General features: G+C 38.5%; 1 protein-coding gene across 4 annotated transcripts in view; it reads right to left on the bottom strand.

Moving 5' to 3' along the window:
- Positions 1 to 21471, bottom strand: part of lmo1 (LIM domain only 1) — a 53884-nt gene extending 32413 nt beyond the window's left edge. Inside the window, exon 1 of one of the 4 annotated variants that reach the window (XM_039748445.1) lies at positions 21391 to 21471. Coding sequence is in view for 1 of the 4 variants with exons in the window: in XM_039748437.1 (XP_039604371.1) it covers positions 20763 to 20784 (22 nt within the window). In the remaining 3 variants the exon portion in view is untranslated. Of the gene's footprint in view, positions 1 to 19371; positions 19458 to 20762 lie in introns of those variants that run through there. The other 3 variants (XM_039748437.1, XM_039748454.1, XM_039748461.1) reach the window with 3 other exon arrangements.
- Between the last annotated feature and the right edge of the window lie 4579 nt (positions 21472 to 26050).

The raw sequence follows: 26050 nt of genomic DNA, 5'->3' as shown, positions 1-26050 counted from the left end.
TTGGTGAGCTCGTGCAAATTGTAGCCTCTTTTTCCTATTTGTAGTGGAGATGAGTGGTACCCGGTGGGGTCTTCTGCTGTTGTAGCCCATCCGCCTCAAGGTTGTGCGTATTGTGGCTTCACAAATGCTTTGCTGCATACCTCGGTTGTAACGAGTGGTTATTTCAGTCAAAGTTGCTCTTCTATCAGCTTGAATCAGGTCGGCCCATTCTCCTCTGACCTCTAGCATCAACAAGGCATTTTCGCCCACAGGACTGCCGCATACTGGATGTTTTTCCCTTTTCACACCATTCTTTGTAAACCTTAGAAATGGTTGTGCGTGAAAATCCCAGTAACTGAGCAGATTGTAAAATACTCAGACCGGCCCGTCTGGCACCAACAACCATGCCACGCTCAAAATTGCATAAATCACCTTTCTTTCCCATTCTGACATTCAGTTTGGAGTTCAGGAGATTGTCTTGACCAGGACCACACCCCTAAATGCATTGAAGCAACTGCCATGTGATTGGTTGATTAGATAATTGCATTAATGAGAAATTGAACAGGATCCTAATCCTTTAGGTGAGTGTATATTATAAGGGGTGCCAATAGTGGAGGGCACTGTATATACACTGTTCCAACTGATATTGGCAATTAAACACTGCTTGGATGCAACTACACATGCACTTGTTTTAATCATTAAGTGCACTACAGTTTATTAAAATACACATTAACTACATAGTGTAACTAGATATTACCAAATCTTGGTGCAATTATAAATACATCATTTTAATCATGTAGTACTGAAACTGTACAAAGCTGTAAAAACCTACACGTCTATCAAATATCTTGATAACACAAACAAGGCTAACATCTTTAAAAAGTAATCTTGACATTTGTCAAGCCAACAAGCCTATTTACCAAGCAGAAATTTCAGACTTTCTAGCTGAAAATAGAAACTGCTGAACTAAACAAGCTTGCAAACTCTGACCAGGTTAGTTTTAGGAAAAAAATTAACAAAAATTCATTAGAGAAAGCTACTCTTGCAATACACCAAGTGCATGACCACCCCAATTCCTTTACCTCAGTTTCTCCACTTTAGAGGGGAGACAGGAATAACCTTCATATTAAAGTCTGCTTTGCTACTCTCCATTTACAAGAATGTCACAGCAAAGACAGGTTCTAACTTAACCACCATAACACACAGAGCAAAACTAGACTACCGAAGCTTTATTTGGAAATGTTGAAAATGATTAGTGATCAATGTACCAATCATGCCTTTTGTAGTGGGAAATCTGACAGACTTCAATTAGTGACTGATCAGAGCATCACTACCTGCTGATTTAAGCATGCGTTTATGAATATAGCATCTCAACAGTAGCTTCTTATTGACCACTGAGTAAGATTTCACATACATCAATGCACTCATCCAGCCACTGTCTACATTGTCACCAGGTATTCACTCGTCATACTAAAGGCAGCAAGGAGAGCCACACCATATCAGGCTTAGAGCAAAGGCTTCCCTTAGCTTTAATCCCTCTAGTTCTATGTGAGACATCCTGATGAGCCACTCAACTACAATGAAAGGCTAGACGGACTAATTTTGACCTACCAATTGATCAACTGCATTTAAAAACTGAAAGCTGTTGGGGCACAGTCCTCATTTGTTACACAATCATATGGTCAATTTTTAACCAGGTGCAAGTTTCAATAGTCTGCAATTTCAAAAAAAAAAAAAAAAAAATCTTAATTCATGGCTTCTCACACCACAAAGTAAACTTAAGATTTAACCACCAGGGAGGGAATTTCATAACACTCCTGTGGTATTCAAGCTCAATGGCAGATCAATTTGTTACAATACATGCACCATAATCAGAAAGTGCAATTACAAGCTAGCATTTACTTCCACATTAATGATTCATTACAAGGTTTACCAGCTCCAATATTAAATGCTACACATTAAACCTTTGTGACCTGTTCATTCCTCTGTAGCTTCCAGAGGAGATTTCTAGTAGAATACTGGACAGATTTGACATCTGCATATTCTAAGATTGAGACATTCGAGTTGCCCAACAATTGTGGCCATATTGCAATTCATGAAATTGCAAGAATCCATATGGAGCTATAAAGCACTTCGATGTGGACATGTACCTCACTAAGGATGTGGATGAATTAAAAAGCTTTGCTTAAAATCTTAAATGCAGCAGCCTTGGTTATAAAAAACTGAACCCAACAGTCATTGAATCACATTTCTGCCATAGACTTTACAAAAGAGAAGTTTGCCACTAAGTTTACATACAGTATGCTAAAATTACCCTTTTAACAGATCAGTTGGCCACTTTCACCATATTGTATGTGTGAAAATGGTCAAAATGGTTAGCAGTAGCCAATGTTAATGTAAATTAGACAATAACCAAGCTGTCACCTCGAGACCAGCATGACTTACCCAGCAAAACCGGATCAAGCTTCAGATTTCCCTTTCAAGTTAAGCTTATTCAAATACCTTAAATTACAAAACAGTCATGCCAATGAATAAACATGCAATATATACATCACTATACATATCACCCCTCCCAAACAAGCTTCTTTTTAAACTTCTTGGCATAAACCAGCGTCAGTAGAATCCTGCCACAAAAATATTTCTAGGAGTTTTGCCACTGTGAATAATGTGTAGGGCAATGGATACAATGAGGCTATTAGAAATCAACTGGATACATTAGAATTAAAAGTCAAGACTGAGGTAAAAAGCTTAGGGGTAATTGACTAATCTGAATTTTAAATCGCATATCAGATCACTAGGACAGCATTTTTCCACCTAACAACAAAAGTTAGACCTCATTTTTGAAAGATGCTGAGAAATTAGTGCACACATTTTTCAGTCGACTAGATTACTGTAATGCACTCCTCTCAGGGACTACCCAAAAAAGAAATCATTTGCAACTAGTGCAGAATGCAGCTGCTAGAATCCTAATTAGGAAAAGAAAATCCGAACACATTTCTCCAGTTTTAATGTCACTACACTGGTTACCTGTGTCATTCAGGATTGACTAAAAATTCTGCTTATGGTTTATAAAGCCTTAAATAATCTCACCCCATCTTATATATCAGAATGTCTGACACCTTATATTCCAAATCGTAACCTTAGATCCTCAAATGAGTGTCTCCTTAGAATCCCAAGAACAAAGCTTAAGTGGTGAGGCCTTCTGCTGCTATGCACCTAAAATCTGGAATAGCCTGCCAATAGGAATTCGCCAGGCTGATACAGTAGAGCACTTTAAAACACTGTTAACATTTTACTTTAACATGGCCTTCTTATAACTTCAATTTAACTTAATCCTGAAACTCTGTATTCAATTCATAATTATTCATGGTAGCTCCAAAATCTGTACTGACCCCTACACACTCTTTTTTTTCCCCTGGTTTCTTTGTGGTGGTGGCCTGCGCCACCTCCACCTATTCAAAGCTTCATGATGCTCCAACAATGATGGATGGATTAAAAGGCAGAAGTCTACGTGACCATCATCAAGTCCTTCTGTGAAAACCCTAAATCCAAAGAGGACTGTTTCATTTATGTTGGGTAGAATGCCCAGAGGGGACTGGGTGGTCTCATGGTCTGAAATCCCTACAGATTTTTCCTCCAGCTGTCTGGAGATTTTTGTTTGTCCCCCCTGGCCATTGGACCTTACTCTTATTCTATGTTAATGTTGACTTTTGTTTTCTTATTGTGTCTTATTTTTCTATTCTTTATTATGTAAATCACTTTGAGCTACTGTTTGTATGAAAATGTGCTATATAAATAAAATGTCGTTGGGCAAAGCCTTTAACCATGGCACAGCCACAAACGAAAAGCTAAAGGTTTTAAAACAGACTGCCAAATCAAGTGATGAATGTCTGACCAATTCACATTTTAACTGAAGCATATGGAACCATGGATATGCCTGGTGAATTAAAAAACTGCAATCTAGTGGAAGGACCCTCCAATCCCACACAGTTCAGAAGGAAGCAGCTGTCAATGTTCATGTTAAAGAAGTCACCAAGTCTGATGTGGTAGCCTACCCAATGGTCAGTGTCAATTGTGCCATTGAGGCATTGGCATTCTAATCAAGACCTTGGAAGCGTCTGTCTTGGCACACTTTGCTGAGAGGATAGAAGGTCCAGCTATGCATTTGGGACCATTTTAAAACCCCCTGCAAAAGACTTCCTAAATCTGCATCAGTACACTTGGACACTAGACATTCTGTTCCTACTGTATTAGAAATTTTTGTATTAATATATTTTATATTTTTGCCTAAAAAGTTTCTATAATGCCAAGGCAGTTAAAGGTGCTTTGCCTCAACCACTCCCAGTTCACCAATATGAGTAGTCACATTCTAGACCTCAAGGTACTACTTGCCTCCCACATACCACATTCCTTTACAGCTTAATGCTTTTACAAAAATACCACAAATCTAAGGACTGGGATTTCTCAAACCCAACTACTGTAAATTGTAGGCTGCATCATGCAATGATAGCTTGAATCCCTGTCACCAACAGCAGTTTGTAGATTGCTTGTGGGAGAACCCTATGCAGACAAACTGGGTCCCCAAAAGTTTATCCCAAATCAAAAATACCCTCCGATAAATGGGGAACTGTCAAGAGTTGATTTAAGAATCTTAAGGCAGACTAGTAACTCATACAATCCCAGCCCCATTTCAGGTGGCTCAATTCAGATCTGGGAACTTATGGACTGGGGGGCTTACTCCACCTTGATTTTAATAGCCATATTAACTAACAAAAAGCCAACATTTTACCTGTACTAATGTTATTTAGCAACCTCACTGCTTCAATAAACACTTAAGAAATCAGACAGGGCTGCAGAAGGATTGCCTAGAGGATGCTCCGAACACCCTACATTATATCACAGGGACATAAGATACCATGCACAGCACAATGTTTGTAAAACCCCTTTAAATGGTTTCAAGTGGAACCTTGGCTCTTAGCTGTAATTAGACATAACTACACTACCATCTTCTATACTTGATATGGGCTCAATGGCCTCCATTCTGCACAAACATTTAGAATATTACTTCATTCCATGTACTCACTCGAAGCTAAGGGAAAGCATCAACTGTTGGTTTTAGATCATTGGCCCCACCATGGCTATAGGAGTGAGATCCAGATTCAGCTGAGTTTGCTTTTAATCAAATTGTTTAGTGAGCAGGTCTCCCACCTCCCCATTTCACATTCGACAATTACAAGAGCTTTGTCTTAAATACTTCACACAAAATAGGCTAGTTGCCTTTTGTAGTGAGGCCAGAAATATTTAATCTGTTTTCATGCAGAATGGAGATCAAGTTAGATACAATACCAATCAATGGCAACCAATGCTTTACAACATTAAATATGAAAATGGGTGGAAAAAACATTACACATCTTAGATGGGAATGATCATGCCATATGCACACAACAGGTAAAACTTATCAAGTCACTCCTAGGGACACAGACCCTGTTTGCACTAGAAGAGGGAGTGAACAGCTGTACAAAGATTTCCAAGGTCTTAAAGAACAGTTTGCCTTTAAGGCAGCGTGTGGGTATAAATTATGTCATGAGCAGAAAGCAGTTGGGTGCCAGTAGTGTCACCTATACCACCCAGTGCACAGCTTTATAATCTTGAGCCAAGCAGGTGCAATAACAGGAAGCAAATGGACTCCTCTGTCCACCTGTAGAGGTGCAGGAGAACAGCTAGAGAAATACCCAAGTAAAGACTTCCTGCTCATGAAGGCTCCTCAATGTATGTTGTGCCCAATTCTGTTTCAATTAGTCTCTACAGAGGTAAAAAATGCCAAAAGGCAGCAGCTACTCTCGTGTACTTGTTAGCAAATAGACAACCTGAATGCTTAAGTTGCAATTGTTTTATCCATCCATTTAATGACCAGTTAATTTCTGGACTGAAAAAGAGGTTGTCTAATAGGGCATACCATTCAGCACCATGGAGGCTTGGACTGAACTTGAACAGGGTGTGGCACATTCAGAATTCAAAAGGTGCCCAAGTTAAATACAAGAGTATTCTACCTTTTCACCAAGGATTAAAGCTCAGATCACAACTGCATGCCCTAAGGGAAGCAGGCAGTGTTATGTAGTGGTGAAGACTTTGGACTTCAAACCGTGAGGCTGTGGGTTCAAATCCCACTACTGACACTGATCAAAAGCATTGATCTGCCTTTGCTCCAACTGGAAAAAACCAAGAAATGCAACATTGTACCATAAATGTTAGTCATGTTGGATAAAGTCAGACAAGTTTAACCAAAACGTCCAACATTTCCTTGTGACAATTGCAGATTCTAGTTAAATAGTTCCTCTTAAACATAAGCAGAGAAAGGTGTCAAAATGAAAACTATTCCCGATTCAAACATTTTACAATTCGCTGAAATTTGTTTTACATTCAAACAGGGAGAATGATTTAAAGGAACAATTCAATTGTGATTATATCAGCAGCATGGTCATGAAGTGAATCAAAGACAGAGCTTAAAGTATGCATTGAAAAATTTTACATCTGTCTGTTGGAACAAAGCATTCAAGAATAAAGGTACAAGGCATAGTTTACCATGTTTTAGGTTATTGCACCATAAGTTTAATGCGTTGGCCAAGTTGAGACAAGCCATATAGCAGCTGTTATAGCAATTCAGTCCTGTTTAAAGAAACATCTAGCTGATGGGGAGTTCAGTTGTAAATTGGAGGACAGCTAATACATGGATCAAAAACATTAACGATTGAAAATTGACATTGGTAAAACTAGCTGTGCAGTATAACTTGTCCAAATGAACTGGATAAAATCATGCAGACACAGGATCAGAAGCTAGCACCATTTATATTGCTATGGATAATTGTTGACTAGCTGCATGTACTATAAATGCTTCAGTGCCCTAGGTTCAGCAAAGAGCTATGAGGAAAAACATCCAACAGTACCATCAAGCCACTACTTCGCAATTGTATTTCAAATCTAAACCTCGAATTATATTTCATGGTCAGAACTCCACATGAACTCTGCCACAGAAAAACTGGCAAAACTCATTTGACAGTCAAGTTTGGCTTTGTCCGAGACTTCAGGAAACTAGCTACCAAAAAAGCTAGATGAAATTCTAAATTTCATGACCTTGTGATCCATTAGACTTGCCACAAGTGAACTTTACAATTGTAAAAATCAGTACCAAACCAAAAGTAGGTTTATACTACAAGAACTATACAATCAATGAATGAACTCTACAACTCACAAAATGCAGTTGCTGAGCAATGTTTATATTCCAAGGTGCAATACATATAATATAGCATTTTGTACCAGGAGCAAACATTTCTACATGTTCACTTTCCTGTGGGGGTAGACACTGAGACAATGAAGCCACTTCAGAATATTTGACCAGATGTTTTGCTAAAAATCTGGTATTCCCCATATTGGATTTATATTTACTTTCAAATTAGAACTAAACTTAAATTACATTAAGTTAATTTATATACTATGTATCTACTATATGTACACCCAGAGAAAATGCCAGTTATACAGGTTTGTGTAATGAAATCTGTCAAGTTTTGGCATGTAGAATTTAGAGAAGCTCCAGAAAAGAGAAGTTACCCCACAAATACTACACAGTCAAGGGGAATGTAGTGCTAACAGAAGGTTGAATTTATAGAGCAAGATGTCAGATGTGCTTCAACCACTTTCATGAAATGCTTGGGTAGAGCAGACAGGAAACCTAAATTTTCATGAGCCCATCGGTTACAAGTCCAAAAAGACAAGTTTCTGCAACAGCTTTCAGTATCCAGTATAAAGATGCAACTAATGGATTTCTACAACATTAAGACAGCCAACACAATTTAAACTTCTGAGCAGTTGAACTGGAATACTAAAAAGGATAGTTTTAGTGTTGGGTGGAAAGGACAGATTATGAAATAAGCAAATTGACATCAGAAGGGAACAAATGCGATTTAGATACTTTAAGCATACAGTAAATTCCCCTTGAGATTAATAAAGGACAACATTGTGCAAACACTAGAGATTTTCAGAAGAGGGACTTTATACAAACTGATGAGATCTGGACATGAACTGGCAAATAAATCTAGAATGTTTTCCAAAGTGGGCAAACTAAGCAAGAACAGATATTCACCAAATAAGACTTAAGTGGTTGACCTACAGGAATCGGATATGAGGTCCAATTTTAAGTGGTCTAACCTACACAAGTGGGAAGACTCCCAGAGGGGATTAATAGAACCCTGTAGGCAGAGAAAGAGGAAGGAAAAACATCCATTAAGCAGTGCTAGGTACTATGAAAACAGCACATCTGAAACTCAAAAGCACTTTTAGGAAACATTAGCACCTACCAAAACACTAGATTAAAGCAACTCCAGTATTATCCCATGTTTAAAGATGGAACCCAAGAGCAACACCTGAACACAGGAACTACCAACTCCTGAGGTTGGAGACTAATACACCCACAACTCTAAATCCAACAAGCTTGACAAATTCCCTTATTTAGGAAGCTTGTTACAATTCACATTTAGGACAATGGGAAAATGCTGCCACTAGCATCAAGTTGCTATGTGTCCAGTTAAGATCTCCCTCAACTACAGATCTGCAGAGTATGCAAAAGGATTCAGATTCTGTAAATGTTTTGAAATGCTAAGGATTTCAGTTGCATTACATAAACCGAAATCCAGCAAGACCATTTGTAACATGCTATGCTTCAAACAGCAGATGTTTTGCATCCATTTACTGAAATGGGTTGAGTAGCACTTTCCACTCTTTCAGCCATCGTATGGTCTTAAACCACCCACTAACTTTTGTCATTTGAGCTACAGTCATGGCCAAAATTAAATCGGTACCCCTGGAATTTTCCCAGAAAAATTCACCATTTCTCCCAGAAAATTGTTGCAATTAAAAATGTTTTGGTATACATGTTTCTTTTGTGCATTGGAACACACAGAAAAAAGCCAAATCTGACATGTCACAACTCCAAACATGGGCCAGACAAAATTGGCACCTTTTCAAAATTGTGGGTAAATTGTTTTATTTCAAGCATACTACTGGTTTGAACTCACCTGTGGCAAGAAAAGGTGCTGGCAATATAGCAATCACACCTGAAGCCAGTTGAAGTTGACTCAGCCTTTGTTGTGTGTCCGAGTGTGCCACACTAAGCATGAACAGACAGCAGAGAATTGTCCAAGGACTTGAACAAAAATTGTGGAAAAAAAATCACCAGAGATCTTCCTGTTCCTTTGCCCACTGTGCGCAACATAAAAGTTCAGTACATGGCACTGTAGCTAATCTCCCTGGATGTGAACAGAAGACAAAATAAAAGACTGCAATGAAGGATAGTCAAAATGGGATAAACACCCCCAATCAACTTCAAAACAAATCAAGCTGTTCAGACTCAGGGTGCAACAGTGTCAGCTGGAACGATCCGTCAACATCTGAACAAATTGACAAACAGCCAGACTGGAGTTTGCCAAAATGTACTTGAGGAAGCCAAAATCCTTCTGGGCGAAAGTCTTGTGGACAGATGAGACCAAGGTAGAGCTTTTTGGTAAAGCTCATCATTCTACTGTTAACAGAAACCTGAATGAGGGCCTAAGAACATAGTACCTACAGTCAAACATGGAGGTTCCAAGATGTTTTGCTGCCTGCCACTGGATGCCTCGACTGTGCAAGCAATTATGAAATCTGAAGACTACCAAAAGATATTGGGGTGCAATGTAGAGCCCAGTGTCAAAGCTGGGTCAGCGTCAGAGGTCATGGGTGTTTCAGCAGGACAATGACCCCAAACATACCTCTAAAAAGCACCCAGAATTGGTTGAAGAAAAAGCACTGGAGAGTTCTGAAGATGCCAGCAAGGAGTCCGCATCTAAATCCGATTAAACACTTATGGAGAGATCTGAAAATTGCTGTTGGGAGAAGGCACCCTTCAAATCAGAGACCGAGCAGTTTGCAAAAGTGGTAGGAAACTCCAGTTGAGGTGTAAAACTTGATGAAGGTTATAGGAAACGCTTGATCTGTTATTTTTCCAAAGGGTGTGCAACCAAATATTAAGCTGAGGGTGCCAGTAAATTCTCCAGCCCAGTTTGAGTTGTGAAATGTCAGATTTCTCTTTTCCCTCAGTTTGTTTTGTTCCAATGTACATAAAGGAAATAAACGTGTATATCAAAACATTTGTAATTGCAACAATTTTGAGAGAAATGGTTGACTTTATGGGAAAATTCCAGGGGTACCGATAATTTCGGTCAGGACTACTTCCATGCAAACATGCATTAGAGGTACAATCTGTCTAGAGATTGAGGGTTGACTCAGCCATATGCTACTTCCATATCTAGTAAGAAAGCCCATCTGACATCTAGCCAATAGTGAGGAGCACAAAAAAAAAAAGCTTGTGGTTTCAACAAGGTTCAAACATGTTTAGGGTTTTTGTTTTGATGACCATGTGGAAAGCAAGAATTAACCATTTATGAAATTCATGATACTTGCCAATCTGAATTTTCAATAGCAACTAATAATGGAGCCTGCTCATCAAACCAAAGACTTCAATTTAAAAAAAACCCTCAGAGCTCCAAATGTCTACAGAACTGAAACCCAACTGCACCATGGAGTATTTGCCAAACTAATACTTATGCAGTCCAGGTGCCCTGCTCAAAATAGGTGCTTTTAGGAGACACTTCAGCACCAATGCACACTTTAGACTTATGAAGCCACTTTAACGTAATTACATTTTAGAGCAGCCAAGGTACAAACCATGTTTCATCAGTTTAAAAAGCCCACCGATATAATTTGTATCATATCTCAGCCCCACAAAAACCTAAGAATGTGCCATAAATAAGACTGAATATGCAAGTAATGTTTTGAGCCTGGATTTAAGTAAAGAGCCTGTTAGAAGTATTTTAAAAAAGGTGCTAGGATCACTTAAGCACCTGGAAGCTAAACAACTCTTCAGATTCACTGTTGAGCTTCTAAGGCATAGTAACCAGCAGGTTAAGCCTAATCCTAGAGCTCATTAATATACTTATAAATCTCCAATAAGGTATTTTAATAACCACCTTATTTCAATCCAATTGACCATCCTACATTTCTAATTCCACCACCATTTGCACAAAATAATAAAAGTCATCTGTTCTCTTTCACATTTGCTCAATGTCAAATGCAGACTAAGCAGTTAGCATGATTTAAGTTTTAATGAATCTTGTTTTGATGTGATGAATGTATCCTACAAATGATCAGACAGATTCGATGTTAAACTTGGCTTTAACTGGTCCTGCACTTCAAATGTGCAAAACACAAGCTTTTTTGAGGGATGCCAGCTGTGGTATTGGGTTCCAATTTGCTTTAACATAACCTTATTTACTAAGCTAACTCTTACACTGCCTTTGATTCAAGTCATCCCTGAATCAAGTTAGCAGCAATCAAAAACAAGTCTACTTGACCATCTTGACTTGGTCACAGCCAGCTTAAACAGACCTTCAGATGGGAAGTTTTCATAACAAGTAAATGCAATGCAACCCACCTGCCATTTCATAAATTGGGTAACCAGTTTCTATTCAGAAGTTTCCTTAAAACAGCAAGAAATACATAACCTACACCATAGGACATACAGAATATACATAAACGTATAAATAGCATGTGCACATTTGATAGTCAGTTTTAAAAATGAACTCCATTGTATAATGCATTAAGATCAGGTTCATATCTATTCATGTTATGGTGGCACAAATGTTAACTTCAGGAAGAAGCTACAGCAGATTTGGGCACTGCCTTTTAGCCCAATTTATTCCCTGCTTTCAAAATCAAATGTTAGACCCTGAACGCTCACTTGCCATTTAAAATATTGTAAAATTAGACCACCACTTACCCTTAGGAACACTGTTGGGATAGATCAGACTTTACACAGGATAAAGGCTGCCTTGAATCAGTTTAGATTTAGCAATTGTAGGTTTTAAAATAAGTAAAACTTTAGTTAAGGCACTAAAAAAGCAAAATATTTAACCACAATTTGTGACTAGAAATGGTGGGGCACAAATTAAAAATTTTTGAAACTTGTGTAGCATGGTGTGGAACTACTTTCATGAAAATTGTGGTTAAAGAAAAAATTTGCTTTAGTGAATTTAAATAGCTTTACTTAATTTATATATTTTCACTTTAGTTGAGTAATTTGCAAATTCTCCATTTTTTTTTTTTTTTTTAAGAATGGGAAGCTTCTATAAAATTCTCTTTGCAGAATTTGAATACTAATTTGTGATCTCTTTCTGTTCAGGCTTACAGGATTAGTGCTTGGTCGTAGCGAAAATAGATCAGGCTTACGCCAATACTTCACCACAATCAAGGCTACTCCTTTGCAAGAGCAATTCGGCACATGTAATTACCCACTCCACTCACTGGAAGAGGCAAGTGGGGAGCAATCTGATGCATCTCGCATGTATGCTCCTATATAACTATTCTCTCCCTGTGATTGTTGTGTGTTAATTGGAATCACAACCATCGATTATGGCAAAATTTTACATAATTGCACTGTGATGGATTCTTCAATCATTTATACTGAACACATATGCAAAATTTGAAGAAATTCACTTTGCCAAAGTGGGCTGAAAATCAGTTGCAAGATTTGACCCAGAAAGGGCAGTTGAGCTAAATAGTTTAAAAACCTACCCTTTCAATAAATTAAAAAATGGCAAATTGTAGGGTGTCTGAGAAAGTATTCCCATCCAAAATGTCCTTAAAGAAATTTGCACCCTGACACTCCCTAATCAAGTGTATTTGCACTAAAAATTAAACTATTGAAAAACACTAGAACAATGAACCAGAGAAATTGGAAAAATGAGAATTGTGCTGTTGCTGGTAGTTATGATTAACTATTTAAAAAATGACATGACATCTGCCAGTTACATTTGTACTTAATGTACAGTTAGACATTTACTTCCAAAAATCTTGTTTAATGGGAGCAATTTACACTATTAAAGCCATTAAAGGACTGCAATGATACCCTGAATTTTCTACCTACTGACAAGCAATGCTACTATACTAAATCAAGCCACTCAAGAAAATTAGGCTAACAAGTCAATGCAACTTGTGTTACAGAATCTTGCCTAAAAAGTTTAATCACCTTCCCCTTGCTTTAGTATACGACTAACCACACCACATGTCAGACTGGTGATAGAATTTAGATATTTGCTCTTGCCCCCATTTGCACTTTCAGCTACTTTCCTCAGTATTCATGTGTAGGTTTCTTCACTGGCACATGGATTCCCATAAAGCCTGCTTTGACACACTTGACACTCTGCATGCCTTCCATTTAGTTTCTCCCCCTTGGGTATCAACACTTCCTCATTCATCACAAAGCAAAACTGGCCAGTTTGGACAGAGACCAGGCAGAGACTTTAGTGTTTTATCATAACAGAAAATCTGAACTGTTGGCATGAGGACCAACACCTCAAAAATGAGTAATTTGAACTGTAACTCATCTGCCACCCTCCAGCATGTTTCCTAAACAGATGAGGCAAATCACTGAAATTAAAATACTGCAGCTTTGCTACTGTAATACACAGAAGTAACTCAACTACAGTAGAGGGAATCTTGCACCAGTTTCACTTCTCATTCAGCTGTGGTTTTAACAAGTCAAACAAACAAATAGTTCACTATGAACCAAGATACTGCACAAGAAAAGGCAAATCACCCAAGTAACCAAACCAGTAAGAACACATTTGATTGGCTACAGAGTCAGCTACAGGATTACTCTCTCAAACAATGTAGCAAAACCCTGGTAGATCTGAGCTTTTCTGGAACTTCTCATTATACATAAATGTCTGTGTGGGTGTGTGGCCCAGAAGTGACAGGTTGAGTCAGGGTAAGGGCTCCACCTCAGAGGAAACCAAAAAAAACTCACTTAGCCACTAACAAACAGAGTTAGCACATCAGCAAAACAAAGCCTCGCGGGGTGGAACCACAAAAACCATGTCATAGCCACGATCAACACCACTGTCTCCCTTTAACTTTTCCTCCCACAACTAATACAAAAGTGAGGCGAGCACATCAAATACCCAATAGTGAGATTCCCATGTAGTTGCTTTCGATTACCTGAAATCTCTACATGTCAGTTTTTTCTGACAATTGCAATAGCTTCTAGGACCCTGGGCTTTACAGCACAGGCTTAGTGTTAAATGTGATTTTGATGTCTGCCGATGGGTAAAAGATGCTGAACCATACATCACTTGTAAAACTACACAGCGAATATGCTTTATAGATTCAAGTTCCTCTTAATAGTGCACCACTTTCTAAATCAAATAAGCACAGTCTACCAACTTTACCAAAGCTTCAGCTTCAAGTGCCAACTTAGTCCTTTATTTGAAAGAAAAAACAAATTCAGCCCAACTCTACTGGACCATGTCAAGGGAAAAGTGAATCAGCTTAATGATCTTAACCACTAAGTTGAATACCATTGCAGTTTAGAGAAGCAAGCGATTAAAAACCAAAACAGTTGCTTGACATGAGTAAAACCGAACTCTAAATCCAATCAAAGGGCACAGAGCTTATTAACATGCATTTGATACCTTTCCACAAAAGAAACTCAAGGACTCCAAACAAGTGCAACCTAGTCGGATTCATCTAGTTCCATTTGAAAGGGTACACTTAAATCATGCACCACTGGTTTGTAAATAAAGTTAATACAATCTTAAAAATAAACCAACTTGAATTTTGCCTGCAACCATAAGAAATTTGTATGAAACCACTGCTCAAGTATCATGCGAGTTTTAAATGGACTTCTGCAACTCTTAAAAGTGAGAAGCAAAAAGGTCAAGCATTCGTATAACCATCCACCTTTGTCCTTTGAATTTCAAAGCACAATCCCATAAGAACTTCCATGACAAGACATTCTTAAATCTCACCCTGAAATCTCAGCTGTACTCCCTCAAAATGGAGGCATAGGCATGAAGAATGCAGAACTCAACTGGAGTGGCACACAATTTTAGGCAAGCCCCATTACAAGGGGTTAGACTGGGATGGGATTGACAACTGCAGGAGATAAGGTTTTGTACTTTGTGACAGGCATTGGACTCAAGACCTTTGCTTGCCTCTGCGACCCAAGTCATATCAGTGAACTTTATATTCTCAGGTGTGATTGTGTGTAATAAACTTAAAGCAGCTCAATGTCCACCAGGTGTCACTCTTGTTTCAGATCACAGCAAGCTTCTGCAGTTTGCACTACTGGTGGCAATGCTTGCCAAATTAAGCTTGGCATTGGACAGAACAAAATTAGTACAAACAAGGAAAGCGTAGATTACTCTTAAGTGCTAAAAGCCACACATTCCTAAAGACTAGATTTACTAGCCAGGCAATACACCAACATGTTTATTGGCAAGTACCACCCAGAGTACCAGAAATTACAGGTCCAATTAAACCTACAACAGTAGACAAATCAGTTCTTAACACCATGGATGTACTTTGAATTAAAGTTATACTTGCCACTAAAAAATTAAAAATCACTTAAACGCTGGCCCTTTAAGTCTAGACCTTTTCTTAATTTGTAAGGGCATCAAATGACTTGCATAATGTATACATCCATATTCTGGACCATTTTTAAAAGCCTTTACGAGTTCAGATACATTACCCTGTTTACTACAAAGCAAAGCCAGATTAAAACTGTCCCAAATACCCAGATCCTTCACCGTAAAAGGGTATATCCAGAAGAGGACCACAAAAGCACTTGCCAACAATCTAAGTAAACTTAAGTTTCCTAAACCTGACTTGAGGCATCTTAATAGCAGCACAGCATTAACTACACATTTAAGAGCTTTACTGTATAGGGCAGGGGTACTACTGGAATCACAGGCAACATCCAAATTTGCTTAATCTTTCAGACCCTTAAAAAGGTGCAGAAGTTAAATACAAGGAAATCTGTACAGGTAAACTGCAACAATCTAACATACATGCAAAGTTCTACATTTAGGTACGATTTAACTAGGGAATGTAAACAGCTCACTTTTATAACACTAAGCTCTCTGATGTAATCAAAAGGATTGTGGGAACAGATGTGCTCCTACACTTAGTACTGTAAACAAGTTTACTATTTGTTTTAAATGTTAGCAACTTGTCAAAGACAGCTTGTGACTATAATAACCTGCAGTACATACTGTATAACAACCAAACTTGCTTCAAGGTTAGAGCAAACGCCAAACCCTAGACAGTACCAGTTCAAAGGACCCACTCATTTTAGGGTCAATTTAGAAGCCTCTTAAGCCGACATGTGCATCTTAGGTAAAAAGGAGGACACTGACATGGGAGATTCAAACCCAGAAAGCTAAAGGCACAAGGAAGCAGTACTAACTTCTGCCCTACTGTGCCTATTTAACACAGCATGTACTTAACCACCTTTCCTTTGCCATAGGTAACTGCACTGTGCAGCTCTGTTTGACAATTTGTGGAATTGCTACCCAGTTCAAGGAACAGTTGACTGCTACCTGAAGGTGCCCTGCTATTGTGTAGTTATGGGGACTCCACACGATTAATACAAGAGGAGCGAACTCTCAAGCCATTCATTTATTCACTCATCCACTGAAATCGCCGTAATCCAGTTTTAGGCAGTACATAAAAGCACCCAGTCAAGGCCAGCTCCCACTTTTATTGGCTCATTTATAAAACTTAACAAATCTGGGTGAAAGGAAAAGCCACAAATCCCTGGAGGGATAGAATTTTCAGAATTTAAACCAACACCCTTCTATTCAGCAGCAATGCAACCCACTGCATCACCTCACAGTATTAAACAAACTGACAGTTATACCTCAGATTTGAGCTTTAATACTGTTTAGGAAAGTGATGTGCCAGTAAATCCAACTCTGGGACTAGAGCTGCATACCAACTAAAATACTAGTTAAACAGATCAGTTAGTTACTGTGTCAGATTCTAGATTTAATAAGTTCAGCAAAAAATGACAGTAAAGCATAGTACAAGGTATAAAATGTCCACATGCAGCAAAATACAATCCTAAAGTGTTTATCAACTAAGGATTAAAGTAGATGTAGACAAAGTAGCAGGATGGTGAACAAAAGGCAGTGAATCAAGTTCACGAAGCATCAATTGAGCTGGCATTTTGAATCGCATAAAGACACCACAGGATACCACATAGCACTAGGTGTGCTTTTTCAGTGTTGTGTATTACAAGCAGATCTGTCCAGACACCACAGCATGAGAAGTAATGGTAGCTATGTTCAAACACTGTCAGCTATTTAAAAGAGAGCAAGTGAAGAACGGCAACTACAGAATGTAAGCTACAGTAAGGCAGTGGAAAGGTCCATCAATTACAGCACATAATGTTTCAGACTAAAGTCATTCAGCTGCTCCAGCCAAGCTTGGACGGTGCCTTAACTGAGAATTAGTCTAGTCCACAGAACCAGAGCTAAGAGGATTAAAGAATAAAAATAAGATAACTAGCTTTGTTTCACAAATACAAGTCATCAGGCTACATAGAAAAGCAGTTCAGTTTAGATTTGTTGTAGTGTATAGATACTGTAATTAACAAGACTAGTCTTGAAGAGCTCATTAATAAGGTGACTATTCAAAACGCTTAATTCTCACCCAAAATACACTGCATCTTAACCAGACCAACTGCTACTCAAACTTGGTAAATGTCCCACCATCTTGTTAGGCCACCAACATTCTCCGAAAATATTGATGAATTGAAGACCAAGGGACCCTAACTTACCAATTTATTAGTGACAGATCCTAGGAACACTGACAAACCAGATCATTGCGTCGGTTAATACAATATGAAGTTTTGCAGTTTAGATCTTCCAGATGGCTATGGATTATCAGGACTTGAACAAAATGACCACACGGAAGAATCAGTTAAATCAAGACAACTAAATAGTTAAAGCAGGACCTGAAGTAGTCCCAGAGATGCTCCTAAGATAAGGCTTAAGACTTCAAACTGAGTTATGTCTACCTTAAGATAACTGCTTTGAAGGTATTTTGCTTTTTGAATTTCACTTTCACAAAACTGAAAAGAACTGTAAGATACCAGCACAAGGTTGTGGAATGCATTTATGCAGCAAAAGTTGAAACAATGATTAAGTTACTTTTTTGCATGATTGAGACAGGCTGCAGCTTATTGCAAGCAATAGTAAATGAAACTAGAGATTGGATTCTAGCATATAGCTCAAAAACAAATGTACAGGATAAGTCAAAAGTATGTTAACACTAATGGTTCTGCTATGTATATACCAGTACACAATTTATGTGCCACATATGGTACATGTGTTGAACATGGTACAGTAAAGCTTGCACAGATGCATGTTGTGAACACATTATTTCCACCATTCAGATGTTAATTTTGACTCACCCTCTATCTAAACAAAAGCCAAAGTAGCAAATGAGAAATGTTTTATTCCATTTAAATACACCCAAATAACTTTAGGCTTTGCAAATTGACCAAGGTTCAATTTCAGATTCAAATAAAGGACCAATACCCCTTTTCCCTTTAAATGGCTTCCACAGACAACCAAGGTACAGACAAAGTCAAAAGATTTTCTCAAAGTCAGACATCTAGTAAGACTGACCTATAAAATCAAGCAATCACAAGGAAGTTGGTCAAAGTAAATCGGGCCAATTGGAAATTTAAACATGAAGAGGGATTGCCCAAGTCTTAAACTAAACATATCAGATTTAACTGAAGCACCTTAAAATGATTCTGCAAGACAAAACTTGGGATAAACAAGGCGTCCACAGAGTTTAGCCATTTCTGGAAGTGTTGCATGGCTGGACACTCGTCAGAATTACTATTCTTTGAACACGACAGTACTGCTACACAAAGCCTCCACACCCAAAAATAGGACATAACAAAGTATGCACACAATGGGGCAACACTTTAGCACCCAACATCCCTAAATGCCATCTTTACACAGCTGACCTTAAAAGCAAGCTATATAAAGCAGAGAGATAAGCAAATCAATAAAAGGAAAGGAACTCTAACAGCAAAAATTAAACCAAGTGACAGGATTACTTACCCTAGGATTTCTAAAGTGGTTCACAATTTATGCACATTACCCAATTATATGCCAGCAGCCCACCATTCTCAAATTACTTCAACTGCAGGCATGGATAGCCAGAGGTTATCGTAACAAGATGGGACACAAGGCAAGAATCAAACCTGGATGGACAGAAGCCCAAAAAAGTCCAGACTTAAAGTTAAGTCCCATGCATTACAAGCAAACAATTATGTCACCCAACTATCAAAATGGATCAAATAAAAAAAAAAACATCTTAAAGAAAATGGGGGAAAATTATCCATGAACCTTCTGTGCCACAGAAAAGACAACTTTAAACACGTGCTGTACAGCTAAAAATTACATCTTTTTTTAACCATAGTGCATGAAGCAAACAGAAAATCCTTACCTTAAAAAGGACCAAACGTGTCGATTGCTCCCAAAAACACCAAGGGAGCATCTACAACTGTAGTGTAAGGATAAAATTAAAGCCCTAGAATAAAGCGGCAGTTTGGTCAAAGCCAGCAAGCAAAGGGTGAAGCTTTTAGGCAATGAGCAGCAGGTGATCTCAGCTCTTCTGCAAGTCCTAATGCTCCTAAAAGCCACTCTCCCCGTTTCTGTAATTGGGCATCAGTAGTTAATGTAGTATTGACTGCATTACATGCTCCTGTGCATCCTCTCACTAATGCCATTTGCATCACCTTGTACATTTACCATATTGCTTAGCCAATAGCTGTTAAAAGCAATCCAAATCATGAATCATATAGGAAACTTTTAGCAAGACAGACCATCCAAAGGAGACAATTTACAGTTGAGTTAATCTGGATACATTAGCAAGACATGGATTCAGGGAGACAGACCAATTTATGTTTCTATGACATTCTCTTTATTGGTTTTTAGATGGATAAGTGAAAGGATGCTCAACTAAAACAGATATGAAATATCCATTTTCAGACATAAATAATGGCTTTGAAGTGCAGACCATTTTAAAACTCCTTGTGGCTAAAACTCGGCTCTGTTTAGATATTTAAATATTTCTGGGGGAGACGCATGCTGCACTGGGCTACCTTTGAAGTTAAGAAAAAAATCATTTTGAAACTGACTGCAACGTATTGGGGGGGTCCGAACAGCTAATCACTTATATGCGAGGACTTTAGATTTCAAACCAGATCCTTCTATAAAACAAAAGTTTCACACGCGATCCTATCACCTTAAGCGGAGAAACTGGAAGCCAACTAGCATCGTTTCACACTCCCGCATCCGAGGCAGTTGCCAGCTAACTGCTCAAAAGGAGACGCTACGATGTATCAAGGGGAATAAAAGTGACACCAGCTGGATTCAATAACTCGCGCAGGGGATAAAAACCCATTAATGCAGCCGCAAACAATAAGACCCAACGGCTGTAATGTAACAATTCAACAAAAGGAAGTTGGAGACCTGACGGGGACATTGCTTTAGAAGGGAAAAACTCCGAACGTGCACGGGGCGTGAAGATACGAGACGCGCACGCAGGCAGGCATTGTTTTCTCCTCACGATTCGCTCCACAAAGTGAGATGAACTAGCAAGGGATCGATCCAGAAAGGAAAGGAACTGGGTCCCGATCTTTCGGACATTTGAGAGCAGAACATTCGCCAGCTGCTTCTAAAAACACACGATCAACACAACACCTTACGTTAAAGCCAAGCGGATTAACAGGACAACATCGAAACACACGCACGTTGATTGACGGGTCGCTGATGAGACCCCCGCCACCACCACCACCACCCTCCCCCTTTTAGGAGAATTTGTAGCTCACCTACCTTCTTCCTTATCCAGCACCATCGTCCGAAAGAACGATGTGTCCGGCTCCAGACGATCCGTCCTCGGCTTCGCCAACCAACACCAACCCGGTCTAATCGTCGTCTTTCGGAAAATAAACACCGTTTTACATGTATAAGCGACTGTGAGTACGGAGCTCCGCGAACTAGTCAGTCCCTCTGCGGTAATACGAAATACGTTCACCCTCCTTTTACTGTTAAACTAGGTTTGTTTAAAAGGGCAAAAACACAATACAGCCACATTCAAGAAGCAGCAGAAGCTCCGAGGCAGCTATTCCAGTTTGAGCCTTTCGATAACCTGCTCTTGATCGTTCTTCGACGGTCACTAAGCCTGCCACGGACTAAAAACTAAAAAAGCAATTTACAAAACGAGACTACTCCGCAACCACCGATGCTGGTGGAGGTGCGGGGGTAAAGGGTGAGGGGTGTGAGATATGATTACGATTAGCGTTTTTAAATCTTGCACAAAAACAGAACACAAAAATATATAACAGAGGCTTTCCACACTCATTCGCTTCAAAACCGCAACTATATTCCAAGGGGAGGGGGCATAAAAAATTATGAAATCCAGTTCCAACCCTGACAAACCGCTAAAAGAATACACGCTTACTCGCCTAGCCCTTCTCAATTTATGCGCTCCGCTCCCGCTCCAGCTACTGAATAAATGCACACAGTTCCCAGAGACCCTCAGATTCCCCTGTTAATTAAATCAATTCATTATGCTCAGATCTGATTAGCAGCCCTTCCCCCCTCTTTGAATCAATTATTCAATACACAAACATAATTGCCTGTGCCAGAGGTGTCTAAGTATTAGCTTATTTAACTCCAAGGACACTAATTACCCCTAGGGCAAGGGAACTTTTCTCATTAATTCTGACAAAACACAAAAGCACAGCTAAGGGAAAGTGTGCGCGTGGATGTGTGTGTGTGCGTGCGTGTGTGCCGATCACAAAGGGCGCTAGTGCGAGGGCTTTTACTCCGGTGCACGTGCTTCTTTGCTTTACTTGTTTTAAATGTTATGACGCCAAAGATTAAAAGTAGAACTATTCTTTACTAAAACTCCGTAAAACAAAATAGCATGCACTGCGTGCGTCGATTGAAAGATCGATGTCTAAAATTGATATCAAGAATTACCAAGGGATTAATATAATATAAAAAGTAGAATATCCAAATATATATTTTTAACTGATATACACAGTTCCGATCCGTGGTAAAATCTCGATGCCATATTTAATACATCAGAGTTTCTTTTGTCACTTTATCTCCAACTTTGGCTCCGGAGACACAATTTGCAACACATTACGACCCCTTAATAAAAAAGTGTTCCCGATCTTTAGCTTTATCCAGCCGTGCATTTTATATAGCATCTGACACTAATATTTTGCGCTAAGAGTATATTTGAATTAATTTACATACTGTTTAAGTAAGGCAGTGTTTTTTTTTTTTGGTTTTTTTTTTGTTCTTTACAGATTGTACCTCAGACTTGAACCCAGTGTTACCGGGGTGGACTGCGGCACCCCCATCACGGATGATGACTGACGGAGAGATGGATTTATTTTTCCAGATGCATGTGGACGGTTGTGTTTATTTATAGCTTGTAGTTTTTCTATGTGTCTATTATAAGGAATACATTTCTTAATATACAAGATAACGTTTGTTAAATTTCAAGTTTGAAATATTTGTTCTCATTTAAATATTCTTCTTATGAAGTAAAATGGTTTATGCAAACTTTTAAAAATGTATTTATTATTTTTGTATTCTTGAACATAGAATTGTTTTGGGTTCATCTGTTCAAAGTAACAGAACAGATCATTTTTAGACCTGCTTAATTCAATGCCAGGTCAGCAAGCTTCCAAGCCCATCCTGGCATCACTATGTACAAGGCAGAAAAAAAAACCTTTACAGGGCACCAATTCGCCACAAGGCCACCCATGCACACAGGGACAATTTGCAACAGACCCTTAACTCAACCAGCATGTCTTTGGCAATATGAGAGGAGTTGGGAATCCCAGGAAAATGGGAGCAAAGCAGGAATCAACCCTGCATGGCATGCTCGTCATATATATATATATAGTGTATACCTGTGTGTGTGTGTGTGTGTGTGTGTGTGTATATATATATATATATATATATATATATATATATATATATATATATATATATATATATATATATATATATATATATATATATGGCAGGCAGTGTGACTTGTTGGTTAAGCATTTGGACTTCAAATCCTGACTTGGATAAATGTGTTAGCTATGTAATAATAATATATAAAATAATGTTTGATTTACTAACTAATAACATAGCTCTAAAGGTTGCTTCTCACAAATTTAATTTCAAAAGACCTCCATTTGTGCTTTTAGTGGGTGTCTCATATGTTAAAAGTATCTTATTTTTTAGTGGATGAGTTTTACATCATTTTGCATTTTTTCAGGCCTCCCATACTATCCTCAGTCAGAATACCTTCATAGAATCCAAGGTGGTTGAATGTTGAAACTTCATGGCAGTTTGGGGGGGTTGGGGGGTGTGGGGTTTAAATATTCATGCTTCATGAAAAGCTCTTACTTATTCTTCACCTGTAACACAAAGTTTAAATGCTCAGTCAGTCACTCGCTGTCAATAACATATCATAAGCTGTTTGCAGTTAGTAAAATGTGACTACAGCCTGTCCATCTATTCAGAGCCCATTTCATCCAGTTCAGGTTCTTGGTGGTTCATAATGTCTCTGAGCAGTATCAAGAACAAGCAAGAGCCAACAGTAAATGTAGTGCCAGTCCATTACAGGGCACCGTAACATACACACAGTCAATCTTAGACTAGACTGTAACACGGAGTGATTGCTGTCACAGTCTAAAGGTATTCTATATCCTACAAACCGACTATGCAAGCAGAGAGCAATTATACTTTGTTTATTTCATAATTTACTTTATTTTAATTGCTTCTGTAAAAAACTAAATTCCCCCCTTAGAAAAAAGTCCTATCTATCTATCTATCTATCTATCTATCTATCTATCTATCTATCTATCTATCTATCTATCTATTATAGATGCTTACATACAAATATAAAAACATACAAAGTGCTAATATAGGGCCTTTCCTATTTATCTAATATATATGCATTTTGTTTTGAACATTGTGCTTTCTCAATTAATGTACTGTATGGTATTCTAAGCATAGTTTTCCTACATTTTTACAGAGGAAGCCTTGGCAGGTTTCAGGTCTTGCTTCTCATGGTATGGTAAGGACTGAACAGAAAAATTCCTACCCAGTATATTTTTCAGGGTCACAAGATGCACATAGAATGAATGGATAATTAAGGATTATGTACACTAATGAATATATATTTGGTCAATATTTTATGGCATTTCGTAAAACATTTGTTCAAAATTTGAAATCGATTATTAGGTCATTGAAATGTGGCCAGCTTACTCAACTTTTCAATTTTCTTAGACAAACAGATTGATGACTTATGACCAACTGTGTGTAATTGTTGACCTCCGGCAAAAGTGACTGACACTTAATTAAGTCGATGGCAAAGTGAAAACGGGAAACCAGTCAGTTGTCACCGGGCCTTTAAATGTTATGGAGGCTCACGTGGCATATTGTCTTGAAATTAAAAGTTAGGTGACAACTCTGCATTTTGAGAGTTGTATTCAAAGATCAAGGTGTTTCCAGATTTAAAATATTGTGCAGTACAAAAGGCTGTAAAAGTGTTCCAACGTGAAATTACGACAAACTATGTTAACATTTCAATGCTTGTACATTTTTGCCAGAAAGGCATTAATAAGTTAGATGCATTTACACCCAATTAAACATGAAATACTGCATTATTTGCTACTTCATTTTGTCTGTTATGCTTAAATATAATAGCAATATCTGTCTGTACAATAGTGTTACAGGTGGAGCACCAAACCAGAATTCTGATTGTGGTGTCCGTTCTCTCCACAGAAGGGAAACAACTCATGACTGTTAACTCCATATCTGAAGCAAAACATAAAAGAGGTGTCTGCATCTTCTGTCATCATCTCCAATGATCGTTTAGGCTGCCTTCAGGATAAACTGAAGTGTGCAGTGTCCTGTAAAAGAGAGCGAGAGAAAAGAAGAGGACTCACCAATCAATGTGAGCTCTTAGTAAGTAGGACATACTGTAGTTGGTAAAGTGTTGCATATCATCTTACTCCTTTGCCCTAATTTACAAATTAAAGTGCAGACTAGTCTTGTCCCAAGACTGGGTAAGGCATTAAGTTTTAGACGGGAGTCTCAATATGACTGCCGAAAACAATTGTTCATCCATTTAAGACTGTTTATAGCAAGTAAAGTTGGTCTTAGGTGGTTGGGGACTGGAAGCGGTGTCAGCAGTGGAAAAGCCATCAATCTTCCAGTCCACAGAGGGAGAGAAAGAGAAAGCATTATCGTAGAGTGCCAACTGTTGGAGCAGCAGAGAATTACTGTCACCAGAGCTGTTAAACTGTCCCCTTTGCACAAGTGTGTGACTCTGTCTTTTTCTCTTGCTCGTTCTCTCTTTTTCTCTCTATTTATATATATATATATATATATATATATATATATATATATATATATATATATATATATATATATATATATATATATATATATATATATATATATGTAGGTGGTCCAGATCTAATTATGCAGATCCAGATCGTCTGGATGACTTTGATTTATGCAGGGATGATTCCAGTTTGGCGCAAGACAATTCTTCATGTTGTCAGTTTGCACACTTCTCGATGGTCCGGGATTTTTCGCGTGATTTTCTATGTAATAAACCTAATAAGTTATAGTGTAATGAAAATTGCATAATTAGATCTGGACCACCCTATATATACACCAGCATGTTAAATGGTTAGCAGTGCTGTCTCAAGTTCCAGGCAGATCAATGCTTATGTTGATTTTTCTCAATTTTTCACTTGGTATTTCTTTTACTTCCCAAATTGAACAATTATCCATCCATCATTGTCTAACCTGTTGAATTTGAACACAGGGTCACAGGGGTCTGCTGGAGCCAATCCCAGCCAACACAGGGCGCAAGGCAGGAACCAATTCAGGGCAGGGCACCAACCCACCGGAGGACACGCACACCCACACGCACACACTAGGGACAATTTAGAATCACCAATCCACCTAACCTGCATGTCTTTGGACCATGGGAGGAAACCGGAGTACCCAGGGGAAACCCACGCAGACACGGGGAGAACATGCAGTCTCCACGCAGGGAGGACCCTGGAAGTGAACCTGGGTTTCCT

The sequence above is a fragment of the Polypterus senegalus genome, chromosome 1 (genome assembly GCF_016835505.1).
Source record: "Polypterus senegalus isolate Bchr_013 chromosome 1, ASM1683550v1, whole genome shotgun sequence".
Lineage (NCBI taxonomy): Eukaryota > Metazoa > Chordata > Cladistia > Polypteriformes > Polypteridae > Polypterus > Polypterus senegalus.
This window is presented reverse-complemented; position numbering and strand designations above follow the sequence as displayed.